General features: G+C 47.6%; 1 protein-coding gene across 1 annotated transcript in view; it reads left to right on the top strand.

Annotated features, from left to right (window-relative positions):
- epm2a (EPM2A glucan phosphatase, laforin) overlaps positions 1-9,442 on the top strand; it is a 36,630-nt gene extending 27,188 nt beyond the window's left edge. Inside the window, exons 3-4 of the mRNA XM_079802241.1 lie at positions 8,406-8,650; positions 8,870-9,442. Of these exons, the coding sequence (XP_079658367.1) occupies positions 8,406-8,650; positions 8,870-9,153 (529 nt within the window). The 3' untranslated portion in view covers positions 9,154-9,442. The remainder of the gene's footprint in view (positions 1-8,405; positions 8,651-8,869) is intronic.
- Positions 9,443-15,442: the final 6,000 nt, after the last annotated feature.

The raw sequence follows: 15,442 nt of genomic DNA, 5'->3' as shown, positions 1-15,442 counted from the left end.
CCGGCACCCCCACGCATTTCGTTTGGCGCTCGGAGGATGATGCGATGTCGGTCACCGCATCACAAGGTGGGCTAGAGTCCTCTGAGGACGATGACTCGGCTGTGCTGCCGCCTTCGGGCGCGCCAGCATTGCCCGAGTCGGACCCAGAGCTGACAGCCATGTTGTCTCGGGCAGCCGCGAGTCTAGAGTTAGAGTGGAACCCTCCACCCTGTCCCGAACGCTCGCGGCTCGATGATTGGTTTTTGGGGACCCGCGCTGACTCACGTCAGTCCCCGCCCCCAATACCTTTCTTTCCCGAGCTGCATGAGGAGATTGCCCGGTCCTGGAAGTCCCCGTTGTCTTCCCGTGATCGGTCTGCAGTCTCCTCCGCCTTCTCCACCCTTGATGGGGCCGCGGCCAAAGGGTACACTGGGGTCCCCCCAGTTGAACGTTCTGTTGCGATGCAACTGTGTCCGCAGAGCGCTTCAACATGGCGTGGTGATCCTAAGCACCCCTCCAAAGCCTGTCGATTCACATCAACCTTGGTGGCGAAATCGCACAGAGCTGCGGGGCAGGCTGCCGCCTCTTTGCATGCCATGGCGATCCTCCAGGTCTACCAGGCCAGGATCCTCAGGGACATGCACGAGGGTGGAGTTGATCCGGGGCTCTTAGATGAGCTGCGTGCCGCCACCGACCTCGCTCTCCGGGCGACGAAGGTGACTGCACGCTCCCTGGGTCAAGTGATGTCCACAAACGTGGTCCAGGAGAGACATCTGTGGCTTAACCTGGCCGATATGCGGGACACCGAGCGGACATGTTTCATCGATGCCCCCATATCCCAGGCTGGCCACTTCGGCGGCGCGGTTGAAAACTTCGCCCAACAGTTTTCAACCGCCCAGAAGCAGACTGAGGCTATAAAGCATATACTGCCCCGGCGGCCAGCTGCTGCTTCCACCCAGCCGCCGGCACAGTCACCTCAGCCTGCTCGCCGCCGAGGACGCCCTCCTAAGGCTCCCGCCCCTCCCACCCGGTCCAAGCAGCAGCCATCACCCGGGCCGGGTCGCGGAGGAAGCCGTAGGAAGGCGTCCCAGTCCCCTCAGGCCGCCCCGCGCCCCGCTAAACGCCAGGCCAAGCGGCGCTCCTGAGACGGACGGCTCAGGGATGGGAAATTCTTTCCAGGAGATGGTAGCAGGACCACTCCTTCCCCCGGTGGAGGGCCGGGGGAGAATCCTTTGTTCAGCTGCTGGCCCCCGGGCAGCAGCACCCTAATTTGGTCAAAGAAAGAATTAACACTCCCATCCCTGAGCCCCCAGAGATCGGTGATGACAGTGCGCGCCACCCACGGGTAAAGACCAATCCTGGACCTGTGCTTCTTGAACCGTTACCTACACAGGCTTCCGTTCAAGATGTTGACAGCGAAACGCCTTTTCGAATGCGTTCGTCCCGGCGATTGGTTTGCAGCGTTAGACCTGAAGGACGCCTACTTTCATGTCTCCATCCTACCTCGACACAGACCGTTCCTACGGTTTGCTTTCAAGGGGCGGGCATACCAGTACGCGGTCCTCCCATTCGGGCTATCTCTGTCCCCTCGCGTCTTTACGAAGATTGCCAAGGCAGCCCTTGCGCCCCTCCGGCAGCACGGGGTTCCCTTCCTGAACTACCTCGACGACTGGCTCATAATGAGTCACTCTCGAGAGCAGGTTTGCGAACACAGAGATCTGGTTCTCCACCACTTAGCCCGTCTGGGCCTTTGGGTCAACTGGGAGAAGAGCAAACTTTGCCCCTTGCAGAGGATCTCTTTTCTCAGTATGGAGATCGACTCGGTCGCCATGTGCGCGCAGCTTACGAGCAAGCGCGCGCAGTCTCTGCTGACTTGCTTCCGTCAAATCGAGAGCAAGAGTGCGGTTCCACTGAAACATTTTCAGAGGCTCCTGGGGCATATGGCATCTGCAGCCACGGTGACGCCGCTCGGATTGCTACATATGAGATTGTATGTCTCAACTCGCCCGCCATCTCGTTTTATGGAGTCAGAAGCACCTGAGGTCCCTTCGTGCTATCCACATCCCGGGAGAACTGAACTGTGCAGCTGACGAGCTCTCACGGATTCAGCCACTTCCTGGAGAATGGAGACTCCATCCCCAGACGGTCCAGCTGATTTGGGAACAGTTCGGCGACGCACAGGTAGATCTGTTTGCCTCCCACGACTCTTCCCACTGCAGCCTGTACTATTCCCTGACCGAGGGCACGCTCGGCACGGATGCACTGGTGCACAGCTGGCCCCAGGGCCTACGCTTATATGTGTTTCCCCCAGTGAGCCTTCTCGCACGAGTACTGTGCAAGATCAGGGAGGACAAGGAGCAGGTCATGTTGGTCGCCCCGTATTGGCACGGCCAGACCTGGTTCTCAGAACTGCTACTCCTTGCGACAGCCCCTCCCTGGCCTATCCCTCTGAGACCGGACCTCCTCTCTCAGAGACGGGGCACTCTATGGCACCCGCGTCCAGCGCTCTGGAAGCTCCACGTGTGGCTTCTGGACGGGACGCGGCAGGTTTGAGTGGCCTGCCACCTACGGTGGTCGCCACCATCACTTCCGCTAGGGCAGAGTCTACACGACACCTCTATGCGTTGAAGTGGAACCTCTTCGTCACCTGGTGCTCTTCCCGCTAAGAAGACCCCTGGAAATGCCCGATCGGGTCCGTGCTTTCGTTTCTCCAAGAAGGGCTGGAGCGAAGGCTGTCTCCCTCCACCCTGAAAGTGTATGTGGCCGCAATATCTGCCCATCACGACCTCTTGGGAGAAGAGAAGGTAAGTCAGCACGACCTGATCATCAAGTTCCTGAGGGGGGCGAGGAGACTGAATCCTCCTCGCTCTCCTCTCGTTCCCTCTTGGGACCTCTCAGTAGTCTTGAGTGCTCTGCAGAGGCCTCCCTTTGAGTCTTTGCGGTCGGTTGATATTAAGTTTCTGTCGATTAAGACGGCTCTGCTGACCGCATTGGCCTCTCTTAAGAGGGTTCGGGGACCTGCAGGCATTTTCGGTTGACGAAGCGTGCCTAGAATTTGGGCCGGCTAACTCTCACGTGATCCTGAGACCCCGGCCTGGATATGTGCCCAAGGTTCCTACCACTCCCTTCAGAGATCAGGTAGTGAACCTGCAAGCGCTGCCTTTGGAGGAGGCAGACCCAGCCTTGGCATTGCTCTGTCCAGTACGTGCTCTCCGCGCTTATGTAGACATGACGCAGTGTTTCAGGACCTCAGACCAGCTCTTTGTCTGTTATGGTGGAGAGCGGAAGGGAAGAGCTCTCTCAAAGCAGAGGTTGTCGCACTGGATAGTGGACACCATTGTTTTGGCTTACCAGCAGCAAGGTCGACCATGTCCCCTTGGTGTGAGGGCACACTCCACCCGGAGTGTGGCCTCCTCTTGGGCTCTAGCGCATGGCGCCTCGCTAACAGACATCTGCAGAGCTGCAGGCTGGGCGACACCCAACACATTTGCCAGATTCTACAATCTCCGAGTGGAGCCAGTGTCCGACTATGTACTCGCCCCCCCGAGGTTCCAGTATGGACTGGAATACATCAGAATGGACCAGGCTCTGGTGTCTTCGCTTGCTCGCCACTCCACTCCACGGACTGGATAAGTGCGATATTCTCCTCAGGTGAGCTCCCCGAGAGCCCTGAGCTCCTCCAGCACTGTCGACGCCGACATCAGTTCAGTCTGCCCTTTCGAGCCCAGACCCTCATGTCCGGCCAGGTGCCCCGTGTGCATGGTTCTCCTCCGGTGACCCCCACACGAGTATTTCCACCGTAAGCCTCCTCAGTGAGCAGGTGTCTTTCCCTTGGCAAGCCCCTGCCACCCCTAGGGTTAAAAATCCACCTTCGGCTGGTACCCTAGAGTTTCCCATATGCAGCCCACAGCGGGTCATATGTGTACTCTCTAAGTCCTCCCCACGGGTAGGCATCATTGGCATTCCCTCACTGGGATATGCTTCCCAGTGTACCTTGGTAATCCTGTGATAAGTGGGAGTCCTACGGCCTTAAGTGGCGGGATCTCACACTTACACAGGGCACTGGATGACAGCCGAGTGGCACGGTTTTATTGGAACCCCCATTCGTTAGTCACTAATGTACGTCGTACTGACTGAACGAAAGGGAACGTCTCGGTTACGTATGTAACCCTCGTTCCCTGAGGAGGGAACGGAGACGTACGTTCCTCTGCCACGTCAGCTGTGCTGCTGGAACGCGGAGTTCAGATCTTGGCTCCGCAGCAGATACATAATGTGATGTTGCTAGCGTACTTCCTTATATACCCACGAGGTGGGGCGGAGTTACGCATGCAAATTCCGCATGCCCATGGCATTGGCACGCCATTGGGCGCTGTGAAACACCTCGAAGGTAATTGGCTTCTAGGCGAAACCCCCATTCGTTAGTCACTAACGTACGTCTCCGTTCCCTCCTCAGGGAATGAGGGTTACATACGTAACCGAGACGTTATTCATTATATTAAATACAGTTTTTTGTGTCCCACTTTAGTACCCACATGCCTCAAGAATATCTCTATATGTAATTGTATAATTAAATCTATTGTCTTTTTAATATGGTTAAATTAAATGTACTGACAAGCATTTATGGTAAGCTATAATATACTTTAATAATATAACAGCAACTGAAACTTGTATTTATCATGTATTTAAATATATTTGTAATTACACATTTGTCAAATTACACATTTGTGGGAGGGATATATTAGGCAGCAAGTGAACATTTTGTCCTCAAAGTTGATGTGTTCGAAGGGTCATGGCCAAGGCTCATTGATGCACGTGGGGAATTAAGGCTGGCCCGTGAGGTCCGATCAAACAGACAAGCTACTGTAGCTCAAATTGCTCAAGAAGTTAATGCTGGTTCTGATAGAAAGGTGTCAGAATACACAGAGCATCTCAGTTTGTTGTGTATGGGGCGCCATAGCCGCAGATCAGTCAGGGTGCCCATGCTGACCCCTGTCAACCACCGAAAGCGCCAACAGTGGCACAGGAGCATCAGAACTGGACCACGGAGCAATGGAAGAAGGTGGCCTGGTCTGATGAATCATATTTTCTTTTACATCACGTGGATGGCCGGGTGTGTGTGCGTGGCTTACCTATGGAACACATGGCACCAGGTGCACTATGGGAAGAAGGCAAGTGGGCGGAGGCAGTGATGCTTTGGGCAATGTTCTGCTGGGAAACCTTGGGTCCTGCCATCCATGTGGATGTTACTTTGACACGTCCCACCTACCTAAGCATTGCAGACCATGTACACCCTTACATGGAAACGGTATTCCCTGGTGGCTGTGGCTCTTTCAGCAGATAATGTGCAGGATTTGAGTTCCTTGTGAACTTACATTAAAACTTAATTTAATCTTATGCAGCAGACTTTGCTTCTGAAAATCTGAAAAAATCTCCCAGACATCTTCAGGTTATTTTGATTCCCAGAAGAAAGTAAGACCCACTGAGAACTCAACAGCTAAATTAACTGTGAGAACTAGAAAGTTTTTTCTTATGTCAGGTTTTGTCTACAATTACAATATGAGTCAATGTTCCTACAGTGCATGTCATTGACTCTATAAGAAACGAACAACCGGGAAACTCAGGAAACCATGTTTGTGTGTATTATTTACAAAGTCTAATTGAGAGAATAAAATAAACTCTGGTGGCTGAATGAACAAAGTCCCAAGGAGAAATACAAGGACCTTTTGTCTCCAGAATCAAGTAGACCTTGTTAGGTCTTTGGCCACTAATTAAACACAACCTGTTCTTGTCACCTCTGCTCATATACGTGCCAACTACTAATGCAGTGCTTAAATGCACACACACACAAAAGAAGAGTACATTGCATACACCAGTGGCCCCAAAAAAAAGCATTTGGACAATGCTCCAAACGTCCTGCCCTGGAGAAGGTTTTGGTTAGAGGTTACATCATACTCAATGCTTCAGACCATTAACCTGCAGATCCCTTTCCCTTCAATCATTTCATTTATGTTTTCCCCTTAAAGAGGCATGTGGGTTTCTGAGGTAAAAATACAGCTCTCATCTGATGTCTGTGACCTTCATTCCCCTGGCTGTCAGTCTGTCTCCTCACCACTAAACTCATTAGCATTTCCATTATTTGAGTCCTGAGCTCTCACATACACAGAGGGAGAGACCCTGCTGACACGACTGTCTCATCGTTTGATGAGAAACGATGGAGGTATAGACGTTGAAAATGTAAAATGAAAAAGATCTGCTCTCCTCTCTTTTCCTTCTCTGTTCTCATCTTAAAGGGGGGGTTAATGCTATTTCACGCATTCTGACTTATTTACACTGTTAAAGAGTCGGATTCTCATGCTAAACATGGCCAAAATGTAAAATAAATTAGTTGGATGTATGACAGAGTATTTCTGTGCCAAATACACTCCTTCAGGATTCAAATACGTTTCGAGTATGGTCCTGTGTGAGGTCATAATAGGCAGAATTGCTTGTATGGCACTTCTCCCGATGAGCGCATGCGAAGCACACACATCAACCAGAGCGAGAAGGCGCGAATCAACGAGCTTCGTTCTGGTTACAGAAGCCATCGGCAGCGCTGTCATTTTGTTTTTAGACCACGGAATTAACAACGTCACTAAAGATGTGTGTTTCTGGTTGTGAGGGAAAGATAACCTTGTTCATCTTCACAAATAATCCACGGTTAAGGAAACAATGGATGCAGTTTGTTTTTCAGGAGTTCTGCAAGTGTGTTTGTTTGTTCCCGGTCATGAGTGGAAACTGCAGGCGGTGAGTGAAACTGCATCAAATGTCTGTGTTTTGTTGGCAATTGGTGCGCAAGACGTGTCAACAACACGACCGTGTAGTGAATCAAAAGTTATCCAGGGATAATGTCATGTTGTATTCTGTGTGTGTGTGTGTGTGTGTGTGCGCGCTCTCTTTAGCTGCGCCCACTGCACTCCTGCATGAGCTCGGCTGTTTTCGGAAATAATCAGTACAGCGTATCTATCTTTTATAAATATGATAAAACTGAAGACTCTTCAGAGATATGAAGGATGTAATACTACTCTATAGGTACTCAAGATTAACATGAGACTGGTGTGTGATACCCTTTAAATTATCCCCTCCTTTTCTTTCCTGTCTCTTCTTTTCCTTGTTTCCCCTTTCCTTTCCTTTCATTTCTTGTAATTTCCTTTCATCTTCTTTCCCTTTCCTTGCTTGTAATTTCCTTTCATTTCTTGTCCTTTCCTTTCTTGTTGTTTCTAGTAATGTCCTTTCCTCTTTGGTCATTTCCTTTCCTTTCTCGTAAATTTTGGTCCTTTCTTTTCCTTTCTGGTCCTTTCCTTTCCTCTCTTTTCATTTCTTTTCCTTTCCTTTCCTGTTCTTTCTAGTAACGTCCTTTCCTCTCTGATCATTTCCTTTCCTTTTTCATCATTCTTGGTTCTTTATTTTCCTTTCCTTTCTGGTCCTTTTCTTTCCTTTCTGGTCATTTCCTTTCATTTCTTGGACTTTCCTATCCTATCCTTTATTTTCATTTTCTTTCCTTTCCTTTACTTTCTTGTCATTTTCTTTAATTTCCTTTCCTTTCCTCTCTTTTAATTTCTTGTCCTTTCCTTTCCTTTCTTGTTCTTTCTAGTAATGTCCTTTCCTCTCTGGTCATTTCCTTTCCTTTTTCGTCATTCTTGGTCCTTTCATTTCCTTTCCTTTCTGGTCCTTTTCTTTCCTTTCTGGTCATTTCTTTTCATTTCTTGGACTTTCCTATCCTTTCTTTTAATTTTCTTTCCTTTACTTTCTTGTCATTTTCTTTAATTTCCTTTCCTGCATTGCTAAGTTGTTCTGAGTGTTTTGTAGACTGATTCGTTGCAGTTGCTACAGTGTTCTGCGTAATTGTTGCTTTGCCCAAGTCAACCCCCCAAGTCAGGAGGAGTCTCTATTATATTGATATGATATGACAGGAAAATGAATCAATCACTGAGTAGTAACATTGTCAATGCAGCTGTTAAAGGAACACTTTTTCATACAGTATGTTTTATGATCTTTCCCATCAACCTGTCACATCTGTCTGCACTCGTTGCTCTGGGATCTCATAATATATCTATTAAGAAGTGTGGTGATCGTATGTTACAGCAGTGGTCCATCAGGGAAATTGATGTATGTAAAATATTGATCGAACCAATAAAAAATTGCAGCATGTTTAATTATCACAACTTTGGCTGCTCATGATCTGTCTACTAAAAAATATTACTGATTTTAGTTCTGCACATATATTGTAACAGTTAATTTGATGTCTTAAGTTGTTATATTTTGAATACATCTTTTATTTCCCTTTCCTCTGATGGGTCACTGGTTACACACACAACTATTTCCATAGTTTGTAGACACACACACACCCTCATTCACACAGCCAAGTCTCCTCTCTCTCTTCTCTTCAGAGTGCTGCCGCGTATCTGGTTAGGCAGCTGCCCTCGACGGGTCGAACATGTAACCCTAAAGCTCAAACAAGAACTGGGTGTTACAGCAGTGATGAACTTTCAGACAGAATTGGACATTATAAACAACTCACTCGGCTGCCGGCGTGACCTCAGTCAAACCATGACCTCAGAGACAATGGAGCGCCTGTACAAAGACTGTGGCCTTTCTTATATCTGGATCCCCACCCCAGACATGAGCACAGAAGGTCAGTTGTGTGTGTGGTTAGCCAATATACCCTTGAATAACACAAGTTCCGCTGCCTAGGCAGTTCCCTTGTGAGGTTGAATCCTAACCATCATAGAATCTTATGCTGTGAGTAACCGATTTGGTAGTTTTACTTAGCACAGAGAGGATATGCTGTACCTGAGCTGTAAACTTGATTACTAATGCAAGAATCTAAAGAGCTTCTATTTGCCCTCTTCAGGTCGTACACAGATGCTGCCCCAGGCGGTGTTCCTGCTCTATGGACTGCTGAAGAACGGTCACACAGTATATGTTCACTGTAATGCAGGAGTGGGCCGTTCTACTGCGGCAGTCTGTGGACTCCTGATGTATGTGTTAGGCTGGAGACTCAGAAAAGTGCAATACTACCTGACTGCCAGAAGGGCGGCAGTCTATATTGACGAGGAAGCACTGGTAAGAGCAGAAAATGACTTTCTCATGAAGTTTGGGCAACTCTGTCCATTTGTCTGCAACCCAGAGACATGAAAACAGTGCCCTCTTCTGGATGGGAGGACACCTGTGTTCCGTAATGTCACAGCAATTCACGGTGCAATATGTACGATTTTTCAGTAAAATATCCAAAAACCACTAGGCCAGTGTTATATATTTTGTTCAGTTGAGGACTTACAATATCCCAAATGTTTCCAACTATTTGTAAATCGTGAGAAATTGCTATTTTAACCAAGGAACTGGGACGTGTGATGGAGTCGCCTGTCCAGGGCCGGCCCGTGGCATAGGCAGAATATTACCAAATAAAGCGCAAAAAAACTTAACTAAGTCCACCGCCTCTTCCCGGTCCGCCTCATCAATCTCCCCCGCCGAGCTTGAACTGCGTCCGAAATAGAACGTGCGATCAGTTTAACGTTAGGGGAATTTGTTGTGTCGCGTCGCCTCTCACCGCATCCAAATCAGACAGATTTGCTTTCATTTTGTTGGGTGCCTGACCTCTCGCGCCAGGTGTAGACACAGTGAAAGTTGCCTGATTATTTATGACGGATGGCCGGATTGTAGTGTCAAAAAAGACAGAAGCCCTCTGATGCAGGGAGGTAGGATAAGGGATACACTGCAAAAAATGCCCTTCTTACTTAGTATTTTTGTCTTGTTTCTAGTCTAAATATCTAAAACTTCTTAAATCAAGATGCATTTACTAGATAAGTAAAATGACATAAGATATATTTTCATTGACAAAATGAAGTGAGTTTATGCTTAAACTCACCCATACCACCACACCTGTCCCTAACTTTACCCTTAATCTTACCCATACCACCACACCTGTCACTAACTTTACCCTTAAACTTACCCATACCACCACACCTGTCCCTAACTTTACCCTTAAACTTACCCATACCACCACACCAGTCCCTAACTTTACCCTTAAACTAACCCACACCATAACACCTGTCCCTAACTTTACCCTTAAACTCACCCATACCACCACACCTGTCCCTAACTTTACCCTTAAACTCACCCATACCACCACACCTGTCCCTAACTTTACCCTTAAACTAACCCACACCATAACACCTGTCCCTAACTTTACCCTTAAACTTACCCATACCACCACACCTGTCCCTAACTTTACCCTTAAACTTACCCATACCACCACACCTGTCCCTAACTTTACCCTTAAACTTACCCACACCACCACACCTGTCCCTAACTTTACCCTTAAACTCACCCACACCACTACACCTGTCCCTAACTTTACCCTTAAACTTACCCATACCACCACACCTGTCCCTAACTTCACCCTTAAACTTACCCATACCACCACACCTGTCCCTAACTTTACCCTTAAACTTACCAATACCACCACACCTGTCACTAACTTTACCCTTAAATTTACCCATACCACCACACCTGTCCCTAACTTTACCCTTAAACTCACCCATACCACCACACCTGTCACTGACTTTACCCTTAAACTCACCCACACCACCACACCTGTCCCTAACTTTACCCTTAATCTTACCCATACCACCACACCTGACACTAACTTTACCCTTTAACTCACCCATTCCACCACACCTGTCCCTAACTTTACCCTTAAACTCACCCATACCACCACACCTGTCCCTAACTTTACCATTAAACTTACCCATACCACCACACTTGTCACTAACTTTACCCTTAAACTCACCCATACCACCACACCTGTCCCTAACTTTACCCTTAAACTCACCCATACCACCACACCTGTCCCTAACTTTACCCTTAATCTTACCCATACCACCACACCTGTCACTAACTTTACCCTTAAACTTACCCATACCACCACACCTGTCCCTAACTTTACCCTTAAACTCACCCATACCACCACACCTGTCCCTAACTTTACCCTTAAACTCACCCACACCACCACAACTGTCCCTAACTTTACCCTTAAACTTACCCATACCACCACACCTGTCCCTAACTTTACCCTTAAACTTACCCATACCACCACACCTGTCACTAACTTTACCCTTAAATTTACCTATACCACCACACCTGTCCCTAACTTTACCCTTAAACTCACCCATACCACCACACCTGTCACTAACTTTACCCTTAAACTCACCCATACCACCAAACCTGTCCCTAACTTTACCCTTAAACTTACCCATACCACCACACCTGTCACTAACTTTACCCTTAAACTCACCCATAGCACCACACCTGACACTAACTTTACCCTTAAACTCACCCATACCACCACACCTGACACTAACTTTACCCTTAAACTCACCCATACCACCACACCTGTCCCTAACTTTACTCTTAAACTTATCCATACCACCACACCTTTCACTAACTTTACCCTTTAACTCACCCATTCCACCACACCTGTCCCTAACATTACCCTTAAACTCACCCATACCACCACACCTGTCCCTAACTTTACCCTTAAACTCACCCATACCACCACACCTGTCACTGACTTTACCCTTAAACTCACCCACACCACCACACCTGTCCCTAACTTTACCCTTAATCTTACCCATACCACCACACCTGACACTAACTTTACCCTTTAACTCACCCATTCCACCACACCTGTCCCTAACTTTACCCTTAAACTCACCCATACCACCACACCTGTCCCTAACTTTACCATTAAACTTACCCATACCACCACACTTGTCACTAACTTTACCCTTAAACTCACCCATACCACCACACCTGTCCCTAACTTTACCCTTAAACTCACCCATACCACCACACCTGTCCCTAACTTTACCCTTAATCTTACCCATACCACCACACCTGTCACTAACTTTACCCTTAAACTTACCCATACCACCACACCTGTCCCTAACTTTACCCTTAAACTCACCCATACCACCACACCTGTCCCTAACTTTACCCTTAAACTCACCCACACCACCACAACTGTCCCTAACTTTACCCTTAAACTTACCCATACCACCACACCTGTCCCTAACTTTACCCTTAAACTTACCCATACCACCACACCTGTCACTAACTTTACCCTTAAATTTACCTATACCACCACACCTGTCCCTAACTTTACCCTTAAACTCACCCATACCACCACACCTGTCACTAACTTTACCCTTAAACTCACCCATACCACCACACCTGTCCCTAACTTTACCCTTAAACTTACCCATACCACCACACCTGTCACTAACTTTACCCTTAAACTCACCCATAGCACCACACCTGACACTAACTTTACCCTTAAACTCACCCATACCACCACACCTGACACTAACTTTACCCTTAAACTCACCCATACCACCACACCTGTCCCTAACTTTACTCTTAAACTTATCCATACCACCACACCTGTCACTAACTTTACCCTTTAACTCACCCATTCCACCACACCTGTCCCTAACATTACCCTTAAACTCACCCATACCACCACACCTGTCCCTAACTTTACCCTTAAACTCACCCACACCACCACAACTGTCCCTAACTTTACCCTTAAACTCACCCATACCACCACACCTGTCTCTAACTTTACCCTTAAACTCACCCATACCACCACACCTGTCCCTAACTTTACCCTTAAACTCACCCATACCACCACACCTGTCCCTAACTTTACCCTTAAACTTACCCACACCACCACACCTGTCCCTAACTTTACCCTTAAACTTACCCATACCACCACACCTGTCACTAACTTTACCCTTAAACTCACCCATACCACCACACCTGTCCCTAACTTTACCCTTAAACTTACCCATACCACCACACCTGTCCCTAACTTTACCCTTAAACTAACCCACACCACCACACATGTCCCTAACTTTACCCTTAAACTCACCCATACCACCACACCTGTCCCTAACTTTACCCTTAAACTTACCCATACCACCACACCTGTCCCTAACTTTACCCTTAAACTTACCCATACCACCACACCTGTCCCTAACTTTACCCTTAAACTCACCCATACCACCACACATGTCCCTAACTTTACCCTTAAACTCACCCACACCACCACAACTGTCCCTAACTTTACCCTTAAACTTACCCATACCACCACACCTGTCCCTAACTTTACCCATAAACTTACCCATACCACCACACCTGTCACTAACTTTACCCTTAAATTTACCCATACCACCACACCTGTCCCTAACTTTACCCTTAAACTCACCCATACCACCACACCTGTCACTAACTTTACCCTTAAATTAACCCACACCATAACACCTGTCCCTAACTTTACCCTTAAACTCACCCATACCACCACACCTGTCCCTAACTTTACCCTTAAACTCACCCATACCACCACACCTGTCCCTAACTTTACCCTTAAACTAACCCACACCATAACACCTGTCCCTAACTTTACCCTTAAACTTACCCATACCACCACACCTGTCCCTAACTTTACCCTTAAACTTACCCATACCACCACACCTGTCCCTAACTTTACCCTTAAACTTAGCCACACCACCACACCTGTCCCTAACTTTACCCTTAAACTCACCCACACCACTACACCTGTCCCTAACTTTACCCTTAAACTTACCCATACCACCACACCTGTCCCTAACTTCACCCTTAAACTTACCCATACCACCACACCTGTCCCTAACTTTACCCTTAAACTTACCAATACCACCACACCTGTCACTAACTTTACCCTTAAATTTACCCATACCACCACACCTGTCCCTAACTTTACCCTTAAACTCACCCATACCACCACACCTGTCACTGACTTTACCCTTAAACTCACCCACACCACCACACCTGTCCCTAACTTTACCCTTAATCTTACCCATACCACCACACCTGACACTAACTTTACCCTTTAACTCACCCATTCCACCACACCTGTCCCTAACTTTACCCTTAAACTCACCCATACCACCACACCTGTCCCTAACTTTACCATTAAACTTACCCATACCACCACACTTGTCACTAACTTTACCCTTAAACTCACCCATACCACCACACCTGTACCTAACTTTACCCTTAAACTCACCCATACCACCACACCTGTCCCTAACTTTACCCTTAATCTTACCCATACCACCACACCTGTCACTAACTTTACCCTTAAACTTACCCATACCACCACACCTGTCCCTAACTTTACCCTTAAACTCACCCATACCACCACACCTGTCCCTAACTTTACCCTTAAACTCACCCACACCACCACAACTGTCCCTAACTTTACCCTTAAACTTACCCATACCACCACACCTGTCCCTAACTTTACCCTTAAACTTACCCATACCACCACACCTGTCACTAACTTTACCCTTAAATTTACCTATACCACCACACCTGTCCCTAACTTTACCCTTAAACTCACCCATACCACCACACCTGTCACTAACTTTACCCTTAAACTCACCCATACCACCACACCTGTCCCTAACTTTACCCTTAAACTTACCCATACCACCACACCTGTCACTAACTTTACCCTTAAACTCACCCATAGCACCACACCTGACACTAACTTTACCCTTAAACTCACCCATACCACCACACCTGACACTAACTTTACCCTTAAACTCACCCATACCACCACACCTGTCCCTAACTTTACTCTTAAACTTATCCATACCACCACACCTGTCACTAACTTTACCCTTTAACTCACCCATTCCACCACACCTGTCCCTAACATTACCCTTAAACTCACCCATACCACCACACCTGTCCCTAACTTTACCCTCAAACTCACCCATACCACCACACCTGTCACTAACTTTACCCTTAAACTCACCCATACCACCACACCTGTCTCTAACTTTACCCTTAAACTCACCCATACCACCACACCTGTCCCTAACTTTACCCTTAAACTCACCCATACCACCACACCTGTCCCTAACTTTACCCTTAAACTTACCCACACCACCACACCTGTCCCTAACTTTACCCTTAAACTTACCCATACCACCACACCTGTCCCTAACTTTACCCTTAAACTTACCCATACCACCACACCTGTCCCTAACTTTACCCTTAAACTAACCCACACCACCACACATGTCCCTAACTTTACCCTTAAACTCACCCATACCACCACACCTGTCCCTAACTTTACCCTTAAACTTACCCATACCACCACACCTGTCCCTAACTTTACCCTTAAACTCACCCATACCACCACACCTGTCCCTAACTTTACCCTTAAACTCACCCACACCACCACAACTGTCCCTAACTTTACCCTTAAACTTACCCATACCACCACACCTGTCACTAACTTTACCCTTAAATTTACCCATACCACCACACCTGTCCCTAACTTTACCCTTAAACTTACCCATACCACCACACC

Source organism: Gobio gobio, assembly GCF_949357685.1.
Source record: "Gobio gobio genome assembly, chromosome: 21".
Classification (NCBI taxonomy): Eukaryota; Metazoa; Chordata; class Actinopteri; order Cypriniformes; family Gobionidae; genus Gobio; species Gobio gobio.
This window is presented reverse-complemented; position numbering and strand designations above follow the sequence as displayed.